General features: G+C 42.3%; 1 protein-coding gene across 2 annotated transcripts; it reads left to right on the top strand.

The window, feature by feature from the left end:
• The first annotated feature begins 162 nt into the window (after positions 1 to 162).
• crmp1 (collapsin response mediator protein 1) lies at positions 163 to 10,816 on the top strand. 2 transcript variants are annotated; one of them, XM_005942612.3, is made up of 14 exons: positions 163 to 1,086; positions 2,816 to 2,904; positions 3,139 to 3,323; positions 3,465 to 3,629; positions 4,068 to 4,129; positions 4,232 to 4,312; positions 5,107 to 5,175; positions 5,267 to 5,387; positions 5,462 to 5,618; positions 7,113 to 7,254; positions 7,346 to 7,516; positions 8,580 to 8,759; positions 9,256 to 9,421; positions 9,535 to 10,816. In XM_005942612.3, exons 1-14 carry the CDS (start codon positions 736 to 738, stop codon positions 9,624 to 9,626), a joined length of 2,031 nt encoding a protein of 676 aa, XP_005942674.1. In that variant the 5' UTR covers positions 163 to 735; the 3' UTR covers positions 9,627 to 10,816. The 2 variants fall into 2 exon arrangements, with proteins under 2 accessions (XP_005942674.1, XP_005942675.1); XM_005942613.3 differs by lacking the exon at positions 163 to 1,086 and adding an exon at positions 1,099 to 1,916.
• Positions 10,817 to 13,091: the final 2,275 nt, after the last annotated feature.

Below are 13,091 nucleotides of genomic sequence, written 5' to 3'. Positions count from 1 at the left end.
AATAATAATAATAATAATAATAATGCGTGTGCACGTATTATTGCTGTGTTAATGTTTGTAGCGGTCCACCTGTCCAAGTGCTGAGGGACAGCCGCCGCCCACCCTCATCCCGTTTCCGAGAGTACATATGGAGCGCCCTGGGAAGGGCAGGCCTCCATAATTGAAGATGAAGGAACTAGAAAGGGTAGCTCTCGTTTAGCTCGCATGGTCTTTGATGTAAAGCAGGTCTTTGTGTGACAACCGCAGTTAAGCCCCTAAGGCACATGGACTTTGTGGATGATCCCCCCCAGATGTGGATGGAAAGATGATGCTGATTTAATCCGATGATAATGATGTGTCTTGCTCAGACACAACCCCCCACATTAAAACACGAGAAAGGAGCACACTGGAGAGAGACAAAGAGGTCCTCCACAAAGAGGCCAAAACACCGAATCTAAATTTATCGGGGTAAGTTGTAGATGTGCTTACTTATTCTTTCAGCACGAATGCTTCACTTTAAAACTAGTTCACACTGACACGCCACCAGTCCTGTCAAAACGGGAGCACTGCACCATGTGTGTATGAAGAGGAAGGATTCTAGGTTGCCCGAAGAGAGCTGCTTTTCCAGTTCACATCATCGAATGAGTGCGCTTGCCTGGAGAGGCGGGACTGTGACCCGGTTAGACGTAAAATAAGCAAAGCCGTCTCCATCCTTTCAGACTTGGGGGGAAGTGTGCGTCTCCCACTGTAGCCAATATGTCTGACTGCAGAAGACAGTGGAACCGGGAGGATGAGCTACCTGTCTACCTAGCAGGGCCGATCACCACCGGGCCGAACCAGCGGAAGACCTATGGTATGTTCAGCTCCGTCGAGGGGGCGTTTGAGAGCAAGACCATAGACTTCGAAAACTACGCGGTGGGGAGAAAAGGTAGCCGCACCCCGAGAAGCGGGAGCCGGGAACGACTCTTAGACACCGGTGACCCCATTAGCAAGACGCCCAGCGAGGCCCGAGAGTCGTCGCTGAACGGCTCGCCCGGAGAGAGAAACGAAGCACGCAGTGGTGCTGAGGTCAGATTTTCATCGGGGACGGAAAGTCCTAATGGCAAGGTAGGACTGACAGCTTCAATCTGTGGTTTTTGTTGACATATGTTGATAGTGCAATGGCTCCGTCGTTCCCTAACTATAATTTATTAATGAAGTGCACCAGTAAGTGCCACTAGACTTTAACCTTTGGTTAAACCTTTGGCCTACGCAGAGGATAAAATTAATTTTTACTCATAAACCACCAAAAAAAAGCTATGCTGGTTTCGTTTTGGGACACCAGGAACCAGGAGTTATTTTCCTGACAAAGGCGTCAATTTGCATAAATTATGAACTTTTTATGGTGCATTGCAGTTTGGCTATTATGGATTGCGTTAAGCTTAAATTCTCAATAAAAGGCGCAAAACGCGCGCAACAAAGCAGCAACACATGCCGTGGTGCTGAATCGGACAGCGACAGACAACATGCACCCCCACCCAACCCCCACGCTGCATTGTTTATGCTTTGAAGTAAGATGTGTGTGTGTGTGTAGTGGGTGTGAGGGTGCTCGTGTCTTCACATACGGCCTATAGCTGTCTTTTCCCCCCGTGTCGTGAACGTCGTCAGGCAATACGGTGGCTGTGACTTTTTCCTCACGCGCGCGCCCACAGGAACGTCAGCTTTCTTCCACTGTGCGCGCGCCACGCAGCCTGACGCAGCCGTACGGCGGCGGATTCATCGCTCGCTTTCTGTCACACACGGAAACAAAACCCACATCACATCAGTGGAGACAAAGGGGAGCAGGAAGCCGCGCAGGGGCGCCGGAGTCGGTATAATTCGCTTCTGAGTTAACTGCCAGGGGGCAGAGCGACGGAAAGAGCATGTCTGGGTCCAAGAACAGCATCCCCCATCTGACGGTAAGCGAGCCGGCCTGCTCAGCAGCGACCAGCAGTCATGTATGCATGAATACGGATTAAATTCCTACTGAAAGTTACCTCACTTAAGGCTTTCTCATGCTGCCCCTACGAGAAACTGCACGCCGAAGAAAGGTGACAGTGCGTTGTGTTTGAGCGCGTTTTCTCGCTCCTGGTTGGATAATGTTGTATAATCTCGCTGCCTGTCAGAGAGATTAACTCGGTTGACGTGTGCGATCGAAACTGGAGTCGAGCAAGTGACAATTGCTTGCTTAAAAGCAACGAAATGTGAAGCTAGATTTTATCAAACGACGTGCATCCTTTTCAGTCTGTGTTCAAGCGTGGATTTTACACATTTGGCACGTCTGTTATTTGAGAATTATCCAGTGTCTATGGATCTTAAGCCTAGAGTTACACATTGAATTTGAAGGTTAAGACACAAATAATGTCTGCATATTCTTCCCCCCTTTTGCCTTCTCATTGGTCAAAGACGTTGATTTTTCGGCAAGCCGTCAGCTGTCGTCATGCCAAACTCTGCTTGACCACTGGTTACCATGGAGACGTAACATCTTCCTAATGCTGTTGCCAGGCACCATCCGTAGTAGTAGAGGGTGTGGACACGTGGTGGTCTCACAAAAAACGTGCTGGTTTCAACACCCTGTTTGTGAATGTTCAGTATTTGATTGCACACATAATTGAAATAACAGAAAGATACTTTTTTTTGGCACCCCATTCAGGTACAGCTCTTGTGTGGCCATGCATTTCTGTCCACACTACACCACATCATGTTATATTGCTATAAAGCCATGGATTACATAACTGATTGTGCAATATATCAAAATGTCAGGACTAAGTTCAACCTCTCCCTCCCTGATCTCCCTTTCTGTGCTTTTCCCCTGCAGAGTGAAAGGCTGCTGATCAAAGGAGGGCGAGTTGTTAATGATGACCAGTCTTTCTATGCAGATGTCTACATTGAAGACGGGCTCATCAAGTGCGTATTTGGGGACATTGTATGAGCGTGTTGTTTTAAGCACTGCACAGGCTGTTTTCTACATTTCTTTGCTCTTCCTTTCTTTTTGTGTTCTTTTCCATCTTCTCAACCCTTTTGCATTCCCATGTGTATTTTGCCATGACAAATCTTTTCCATAATCTTCACACCTCCATAATTTGGCTTCCTTTTCCCTTTCATCAATTCATCTATTTTTGCACATCTTATCCTGGGTAGGCAGGTGGGGGAGAACCTGGTTGTCCCTGAGGGAGTCAAGGTGATCGAGGCCAATGGCCGCATGGTGATACCAGGTGGAATAGATGTTAACACCTGCCTGATGAAGTCCTATCTGGGCACACAGCCTGTTGATGACTTCTTTCAGGGCACCAAGGCTGCACTTGCTGGGGGCACCACTATGATCAGTGAGTGTGAATGCTTAGACTTAGTCAGCAAGTGTCAGCTACAGTATAGCACATACCATATCTACATTTGTCTTTAAGTGTTTCAAAATACTGATTACGCTCTTTCTTTTTTCTATGCCTTGTGCCCTTCCTAATTTTCAGTTGACCATGTAGCCCCTCAGCCTGGTGACAGTTTGCTGGAGGCGTTTGAGCGCTGGCAGGAGGCCGCAGACAAGAAAGCCTGCTGTGATTACTCTCTGCACGTAGACATCCCCCAGTGGAATGAAAATGTTAAAGATGAGTTGGAGCTTCTGGTGCAGGACAAAGGTACGTCCATTTTTAATTATTTTATGATATGTGGCCTTTCTTGCAGTTCTTGTTTCAATCCCTAGTTTGGGCACAATTCACAAGAACAATAGGGACAGATTTAGAAACAATTTGGCTAAAGTGCTGAATCCTCTTAGAGTCAAGACACTGTAGAGAGCCATTGTTCTCACTGCTGTCATTGTGGCCATGTGCAAATTTCACTTGTAATCTGTTTGAGTAGAAAAATTAGCATTTTCTTCTGGGGCAGCTTTAAAAGTCACCATACGAGATAAACCAGCTGCTTGTGTGTCCAGCTTCCTTCTAGGAGTTGTATTATTTGGCTAGACACAAACACGCACTGCTTTCCATTCCTACTCACTACAGTTTGTCTTTATTATCCACGCTCCTGAGTATTTACTTTCTCATTATGAAGCCGTTCATTGTTTCTTCTGTTGCCAGGTATCAACTCCTTTCAAGTATACATGGCTTATAAGGATGTGTACCAGATGACCGATTCAGAGGTATGTTTTATACTCATAAATTCCACGAATCTGTACTGTACGAATCCTCTGGCTTCTGTTTTTAACAGTAGAAATCTGAAAATTGGTGTTCTTGTCTTTTAGCTGTATGAGGCATTCTCATTTCTGAAGCAGCTGGGTGCTGTGGTGTTAGTTCACGCTGAAAATGGTGATCTTATTGCTCAGGTAAGTGCTACTGCCTGCTGAAAAAGGATATCTTATTATGTAGGTAAGTGCTGCTGCCTTTTTTTTTGCTCTCTCCAGCATGCACCACAGCTTAGAGATATTCTTGTTACATAATGCTGCATCTCTCAGAAAGAGAAAGCAAGGATTAATACGCCTGCAGCTGCAGCTGCAGTTGAGAATGACATGTTTATCTTAGGCCACCATTAAAGTTGACCATTATTATTCTAATGAGGATGATGATTATGTAATGGTGATTAAGTTGGTGAGGGTGAAGGTGCTGATATAGCTAGCAGAAGTGATGGCAAGTATTAGTTGTGGTCATGGAAATGATGGCCCAGATTAATGAGACAATTATGGCAAAAACTTTGATGTATGTGAAGATGAATCAGGGTAATGGAAGATAATTGCAGTGCTGATGAATGATCATGACACGCTTGTTAAACTAACTGTAAGAGAAATAGGGAGATAGGTGATGAAAATTCATATCAACCCCATAGAGAACAAACAAACACTAAAAAGGGAGCAGGGTGGGGATCTGGTTGTCATCCAGGTTTTCAGAGAAACTGAAATGTGCTTAATCTTCCAGCTGTGCGCTGGCTTTCGAAGATTACACTGCATATTTATTTTAGCTTGACAGGCCAAAAGATTTGTTATTTCTAATTCCTGAAATCTCATCAGAGGCATTCAAACATGGCTGTACAGTTACTGTATGTACAGCTGTCAGTGATTGCATTGCATGTGAAGATAATTCTGACATTCTTTTGTTATTCTTATAAATTTTTTTTTTTTTGCAGGAACAGCAAAAAATACTTGGAATGGGAATTACTGGCCCAGAAGGCCATCCTCTGAGTCGTCCCGAAGAGGTGATTTTTTCCCCCCCCATAGCTTCACTGTTAATCAATTCACCTGCCACTGTATAGGTTCTTGGCTCTAGTTTGTTCCCTTCCTGTGCAGTTGGAGGCTGAGGCGGTGTTCCGTGCCATCACTCTTGGCAATCGTGTGAACTGTCCTGTTTACATCACAAAGGTGATGAGCAAGAGTGCAGCTGACACTATCACCCAGGCCCGGAGGAAAGGTAGTTCTTAATCATATAATGTCCTTTTCTGTCTTTATTAAGGATGAAATTAACCATTCTACCATTCTGCTCAGGTTCGGTGGTTTTCGGAGAGCCAATTACAGCTAGCCTGGCCACTGATGGTTCGCACTACTGGAGCAAAAACTGGGCCAAGGCTGCTGCCTACGTGACCTCTCCACCTTTAAGTCCTGACCAGACAACCCCGGACCATCTTCACACCCTGCTGGCCTGGTACGTCTCACTTTTTCTTTTTAAACAGTGAATGGATATTGCTAAAAACTGTAGTAATTAAATTTATAGAAGACTCCAGAGTTTTACAACAAGTAGTTTGTATGAAGTCTGAGAAAATGTGCAGTGTCAAGAGTGTTTCATAAACCCTAAAACAGGCAAAAACTTTTAGTATTTATGTAAAGGCAGACAAAAGCTTAATTTAGCTACAGTATGACCTCTGCTCAATGTGAAATGCAAATAGGATCGAAGACACAAAAGGAGACTCTTACGTTTTACCCCTACACACTCTTTGGTATTCATGCCACAAACAGCTGCTAGTGTTATGCAGAATTTTAGATCAAACTTCAGTGAAACAGAAGAACAGATGGAGAGAAGGTGAAGGTGTGAGGAGAGGCAGAAGAGAAGAGAGACTTAATTACAGACTAAGGACTACATAATCATTTGGAAGCCACTTTACTGTATATTCAGTCAAGCACACGATAATGGTTGGTTAACTTGTACCTATGCATAAGTGCAAGTCAAGGCCAAACTCACCTCAGGTATTACCTCAGACACAGTACTCGCACCCGTCACACATATCACACACACACAATGCGGAGAACTTCCAGCTGCACATTTTAAAATGCCCCCGATTCCACAAATAGCACTGAAACCTCTATTATCTGTTGCCTTGGCTACCGAGTGCCTCCCTCCTCCTTCTCCTCCTCCTCTATCTTCCTCTGTTTCTCCACCCTTCGTCTGAAGCTCCTACTTCTCAAGGCGGGTCCATGCTGTCAAGCCGGTGGTGTGATACTGCTGTTTTCTTTGAGCCACTCCTGAAACAACGGGGTGTATCCTTAGGTTCTTTTCGGAGACATGAACACAAGAACAGCTTTTTTTTCCTCCTCAGATTTCAGTGAAGCCCATTATTTACATAATAAGCACTTTCTTGGCATTAAGGTGACGATCCCACAGCTCACTAACACGGAGTAATCACTGTAATTAACAAATAAATTAAAGGTCTGATAACTGAACCGTGACAATCACAATTCTTTATCAGCCAGATTCAGCCTTATTTATTCAGAGCTAAAGCGAGCATAAGTCTTGTTGGCTTTCTTTAATGATGCAGACCAGACTGAGCATTAATCTAGTTAATGTTTAAAGGACTGATACTGCAGCTGTGTTGCACCATTCTCTGTAGTTCAGTTGGCTGTTTTTCTGCAATAGGCCACTGCATGACTTGACATACTTTACCTTACATGCTCAGTGAGGACACCTGGTGGCTAGTGGTTAAAAAAATAACTTCTCTGTATGTGTCTTCTTCATTCTGTCTTTTTTTTTTTAACGTAAACGTTTTTATTTTATTGATTTGTTGCTATTTCTGCAGACTGAGCTCTCTGAGGGGTTTAAAACTTTTAGCAATTTGTCAGGGAATCTTTTAACATTAGACAAGTCAATGACTGCATCCTTAAGTGTTTGCTGATGATTTCACTTCATTTTGTTGCCTTGATACAGTGGGGACCTCCAGGTGGTGGGCAGTTCTCACTGCGCTTACAGCACCTCCCAGAAAGCTATTGGTAAAGATGACTTCACCTTGATCCCCGAAGGAATCAACGGCGTCGAGGAGAGAATGGGCTTTGTCTGGGAAAAGGCAGTGGTGAGCAATGAGGGCATGTTTTCGTTGTTTCTTTTGTGTAGGTGTGAGGTTTTTGTGTAGCACTCTAAACATCCACTTCTTTTTCCCTTAGGCCATGGGGAAGATGGATGAAAACCAGTTTGTGGCAGTCACATCCACCAACGCTGCTAAAATCTTCAATCTGTACCCACGTAAGGGTCGGATAGCTGCGGGCTCTGATGCAGACATTGTCATCTGGGACCCTGACAGCGTCAAAACCATCACTGCCAAACTCCAGCAGTCGGTGAGGACAAAAAGAAAAGAAAGATGATGAGGGAAAAGAGAGGGTGGGTAAATCGGAGAGAGGGAGAAGAACTAATAAAATAAGGGGGGGGAGGTCTAGACAGAGGCTGCACAACAGAAGGTTTCATGGGAGACTGCAGAGTGTAAAATAGGATAAGAACCATGTGGAAGATCACAGGAGGGGAACAGAAACCTGAATAATAATATGCAGTCAAGTCTAGCTTTATTTTACTCAGTATATATCATATATGTGTGCTAGACCCAAAATAGTAAGCCTCAATGTATTAAAAGTTTTTTCCTAAATTAATTAAAATAATATTTCGTAAAGGCAGATGAGACAGAGTTTACACATGAATAGCTGTTCATTCTTATTGTGTTCGAGTCTGAGCAAATGTGCGGTCAAATGTGCATTTTGTACATTTCTCTCTGAAAATCAGAGATGGCAAGTGAAATTTCGTATTGTGAAACCGACACCGAGTCTACTGAAAATGACACGGAACAATAACCATGCTCCCGAGTTCACACTGTGGACCGTGGATTATCAGGACATTGTTGTTTTAATCCTTTAAGCATCACAGATGAAGCCTTTTCACCTTTTTCAACAGCAGCAGCTATCACACAGACAGCTGTGTCTGTGTGAAGGATAAGACTAAATCTATCTGCAAAACAAAATGAGCTATAGGCAAATGGTAAAACAAAATTGCCTTCAAAAATGTAACTCAATACACCGTAGTTCATTTATTGGTCTGTTCTGCCACTCCCAAAGACCCTAATCCAGACTGAAGCCAGATTTAAGTTATAATCTCCCTTCACCCCTCACCCATTGTGTTATATCTCCGCCCATCCCCCTGAATTTATACAGTCACCCCCCGTATCCCCTTGCCCCCCACTTATTTATCCCCCATCTTCTCATATGCTGCATTTTGCTGCATCTATTAAACCCTATGATAAAAAACAAGCTTGCCCTGACTGCATAGAGAGGCTAAACACTGTACAGTATTTGGAAAAATCAAATAATCCTCTGTTTTCTGTACTTCTTTGTCTCATATTTTCTCTCTGCACAGGCTGCAGAATACAACATCTTCGAGGGCCTGGAATGTCGCGGAGGTCCAGTCCTGGTGCTGAGTCAAGGCCAGGTGGTGTATGAAGAAGGAAAGCTGCATGCTCAGCAGGGCACCGGTCGATTTATTCCACGCAAACCCTTCCCAGATTATGCTTACCAGCGTGTAAAGTTCAGGAATGAGGTAGAGTATTTAGAAGATTTTAAAAATACTTAAAAAACAGTGTTATAAATGTCACATTGAAAAATTTCATTGAAAGATTAATTGGGTAGTAGATGTTTGAGGATTTCTTTTCCTTATCTTGCTGCAAGTCCTCATAAAAAGGTAAAAATTTAAATATGCCCCCAAAATGAGGCAAATAAAGATTTGAAGAAGACTCTGTAAATTAAATAATTGTACAACCTAACCTTGGTTGGAGGAATTTGGGATGTTTATTTTTACCTTTTGTACAGATTATTATGTTATGATAATGAAAAAGAAAAAAACAAAACAAAACAGGAGCTGAATTGATTAGAAACATGATCATTATTCTCTCTTTTTTCACCAGTAGGTGATTCAGGCAAAATACAAATGAGCCAATTAGTCCCGTATTATGGAGACTAATGTGCTGCAGGCCATTCGCTTCTAAAGAATGAATAATAGGTTGGCTTGTTTGTGTCTCTGTCTGTTTTCTGCCCAGGTAAAGCGTAAGCAGGGTGTAACTCGGGGGATATATGATGGCCCTGTATATGATGTTGCTCCGACTCCCAAATACATTACTCCTTCTCCGTCAGCCAAAACCTCTCCCACCTCTCACCAGCCACCACCAATACGTAATCTTCACCAGTCCAACTTCAGCCTTTCAGGTAAGAAAAGTAATATATTTTCAAACAGAATGTACTCTAAATACACAGTTATGCAAAATTGATTTCTTTTGCAATTAGAGCCATCTAATATATTAATTTTGTCCTCATTTTAGGTGCACAGATTGATGACAATATCCCACGTCGCTCTGGCCACCGCATTGTAGCACCCCCGGGTGGTCGCTCCAACATCACCAGCCTTGGCTGAATACTTGAATACATATGAAGCACGGCTGGTGCGACGCTTCACCTACTGAGTGTGTGCGAGTGTATGTGTACGACTGAGTGTAAGCGCAACGATATGAATGAATGCCTTTGCATTTTTCTGGCATAACGTGACCGTTTCTGTCATATCGGTTTGTCATGGTCACTCAGAACAAAAAAAGCACATTTCTACTTCTAATCCAAAAAAGGTGTGTGAGATACAATCAGCTAAATAATTCAAATCAATAAAAAGTCACGTTCCAGGCACACACACACACAAACACACACACACACAGATTCAGTGTTGGACCCCCTCCAACCAACCCATCGCCCAAGTGTTATGTCATAAACTTATTTCCTGTGAGCATGACTTCCTTCTTATTCTTCCTCACCTCCCACATCTTACCGTGTGGGTCTGACCTGGTGCTCCTTTCCACCCACATGGTGGACAGCTCAAGAATTGTCAGATTTTTTTCTGCATCTGGTTCTAATATCTTGGCAATATTTGTTTCATTGTGGCTCAAGCGGATCAGTTACACTGCATGGACGCGTCTTTAGATGTTACACTACTTGTGGTTTATTGTTGCAATGGAGGAACACTTTAAAATGAACTCAAAGCACATTCGTATTCAACAGCACAAGCATATTCTTATATTGGTATATGTATGGCTTGAAAACCCTAACGACATCCACTGTGGGAAGAGGCAGTTGTTACCTAGTTAAAAACATATTCATGCAATTTAAATTACTGTAAATTTTGAAAGGAATGCATTTTTTTCTCCGCCACCAGATACTATATGCAAATGTGTCAGTACTCTCTTACACTCTGTGTGAAAGTAGATAAGCAGTCAAAGTGAAAACAGAAACAAGTGAACTAAATTAAGTTCTAGATTGATGTACCTACATAATGTAGACTTCTCAGTGTGCGTGCTTAGTTTGCTGCCAATCACTCCCACCAGAATAAGAACTTTGTTGTAATGACATGCTAAACTCACTGCAGAAAAAGAACTTCTGAAAAGGTTTTTTTTTTTTTTTTTTTTTTAAAATCTTTTATTGTTTCAGTTATTTATTTCTGGGCATTTTCCTCATTATAGTACATTTAGTGTTTCTCTGTTTTGTTTACTCGTGTCTGTTGTCACCAATGGAACCACTTAATAAAGACTGGACTGTTGTCAAAAATGATGGTAAAACAAACACACTGTGAGTTATTAGTAATATCATTTGTTATTCTGATCGTAATCAAAATTCAGATGATTGAATATAATTTTTCACGATCTGTCTCTGTCTTTTCTAAATTTAGAATTACTGAATGCATTTTCTCAGGTTAAATCAAAGGCCTTATTTATTGTAATACACCTTGAAAGGAAACTTTAGAACAGCCAGTTTTGATAGGTTGTAATTGTATGGTTACAAACTAAAGCACAATTATAATGCTTTCACTTTATTGTATTTTGTTTAAGATTGGAGAGACTCCTTCAGAGTCACTGTTATACAGGAAAGTCGCTGCCAACATAAACTGCATGTAGTTAATCAGAAAGATTTAGGTAACGTTGCTGTTAAAAGCATTAGCTACAATCCCCCCAAAAAAGGTTCCCCCCCCCAAAAAGGTGGAAAAACTGATTTATAAATATAATTATATAATTTATTATTACAATTTATAAATCACAGTAGAAAAAGTTGCTAAACTGGAAAGAAATGAGTACAGGAATGAGAACACTACATTTTTTATAGATCAAGACTGAATGAAAACCAATCTGATGCAGGACTAACATGGAGAGACAAACAACCATTTACATTCACATGGAAATTTAGATCCACCGATTAACCCAACCCCACTAACTGCATGTGTTTGGATTGTGCAAAGAAGTACCTGGAGAGAACCCACGCAGACACGGGGAGAACATGCAAACTCCACACAGAAAGACCCCGGCCAGTTGGCAGAGTCGAACTCCCTCTTGCTGTGAACCAACAGTGCTAACCTTTTTAGCATATTGTGAAATTTGACACATTACAAAAACGTTTGGTATAACAGGATGTAGTAGAAAGAATCTAAAAAAGTCTGATTTAGGTTTCTGTTTTCAAAATTTAGAGAAGCTGTATTTTAACATTGGATTTCTTCTGTATCTGTGTGCAATATGGAAAAGGTCAGCAGAGGGCGTTCTGGATGTTTTTTTGTCAGTACACATGGCTCTTGCTGCTTTACAGCCTATCCAGCTTACAGTCAATAGTGACAGCAGGCACACAGTGGGGTTCCATGTCTGACGAAAAAGCCTTTCATGTCTATGATGGCAGAATGTTGGGTTGTACTGGAAAGCTGTGCTACTTCAGAGTAGTCTGAGTAAAAGTGTATTTCTAAAAGATGTCCTTTCACTTTATGATAGAGTAGATCAGTACCAATGAGGTTTTTTAGCAGTATTTTTATGCACATCTGAGGCATCATTTCCCAGAGTTAATTTAAGTGTATCCTTAACTGTCATCCCACTAACTGGGCTCTATGAAGCCCCAGGAGTTATATTTTTGTTATATCTCTTTTTTCAATCTTTCAGGTATTTTATGATTTTGTCAGTTAATGTGTTTCTAATGATGCCACATCATTGCTTTCTATTTCTGCTTTGATTAGTGTTTTTTTTTTTTAAAATACAGATGTTTTAAAAAGAACCCAATTCTGCCGTTGCAGTTTTAGCAAACTGATTTATTCAGTTATTGTTTGTCCTAAGTTAAAGTATCACATAATATCAAGGGAGGCAGGGGTACCTGTCATGTGTCAACTTAGATGCTATTACTGCATTCATCATCTTGATGGGGAACTTCCCAGACTGGAAGTCATCAGAACATTGGAGACATTGCCAGATCTACTTGAGACAGATAGATGCCCTGGTTATGCCACACATGAAAAGGACAGCTGATGCTGTTATATTGCAAGCCACAATCCCTCCTGGGAGTGAAGAAAATTCCATCTGCCGATGTGACTGTCCAATATTTGGCTGGACAATCTACTTGACAAAGGTGTCACCTTTATCTGACGGAAGAGTGGAGTGCCCAGAACGAGGTGCTGTCCCGAGTGGAGGAGTTTAAGTACCTCGGTGTTTGTTCACGGGTGAAAGCAGAGTGAAGCAGGAGATTGACAGACAGCCTGGTACAGTCTTGGCAGTGATGTGGATGCTACACCAGTCTGCTGTGGTGAAAAGAGAGCTGAGAGAATCAGTCAATTTGACGGCTAATGTGACCATACCATCCCATATGGTCAGGAGCTCTGTGTAGTGACTGAAAGAATGAGATCACAGATGCAAGCATTTGGATGCCGCTACTCCTTCACATAGAAAGGCACCAATTGAGGTAGTTTGGGTGACTGACTGGGATGCCCTGTGTGTCCCTTCAAGGTGAGGTGTTTTGGACATGTAAAGAAGGCCCCAGGGCAGACAGAGGACATGGTGGAGAGGTCATGTCTCTGGGCTGGCTGGTTTTTGTG

The sequence above is a fragment of the Haplochromis burtoni genome, unplaced genomic scaffold, assembly GCF_018398535.1.
Source record: "Haplochromis burtoni strain Fernald_Lab_line unplaced genomic scaffold, NCSU_Asbu1 Contig_345, whole genome shotgun sequence".
In the NCBI taxonomy this organism is placed as follows: Eukaryota; Metazoa; Chordata; class Actinopteri; order Cichliformes; family Cichlidae; genus Haplochromis; species Haplochromis burtoni.
The sequence above is the reverse complement of the archived record's forward strand: the minus strand, read 5'-3'. Positions and strand labels throughout refer to the sequence as shown.

Coding starts and splice junctions, on each gene's coding strand:
- crmp1 (XM_005942612.3), top strand. CDS start 736: ATGTCTGACTGCAGAAGACAGTGGAACCGGGAGGATGAGCTACCTGTC. Junction 3,630..4,067: donor GCTTCTGGTGCAGGACAAAG/GTACGTCCATTT, acceptor TTCTGTTGCCAG/GTATCAACTCCTTTCAAGTA. Junction 9,422..9,534: donor GTCCAACTTCAGCCTTTCAG/GTAAGAAAAGTA, acceptor TCCTCATTTTAG/GTGCACAGATTGATGACAAT.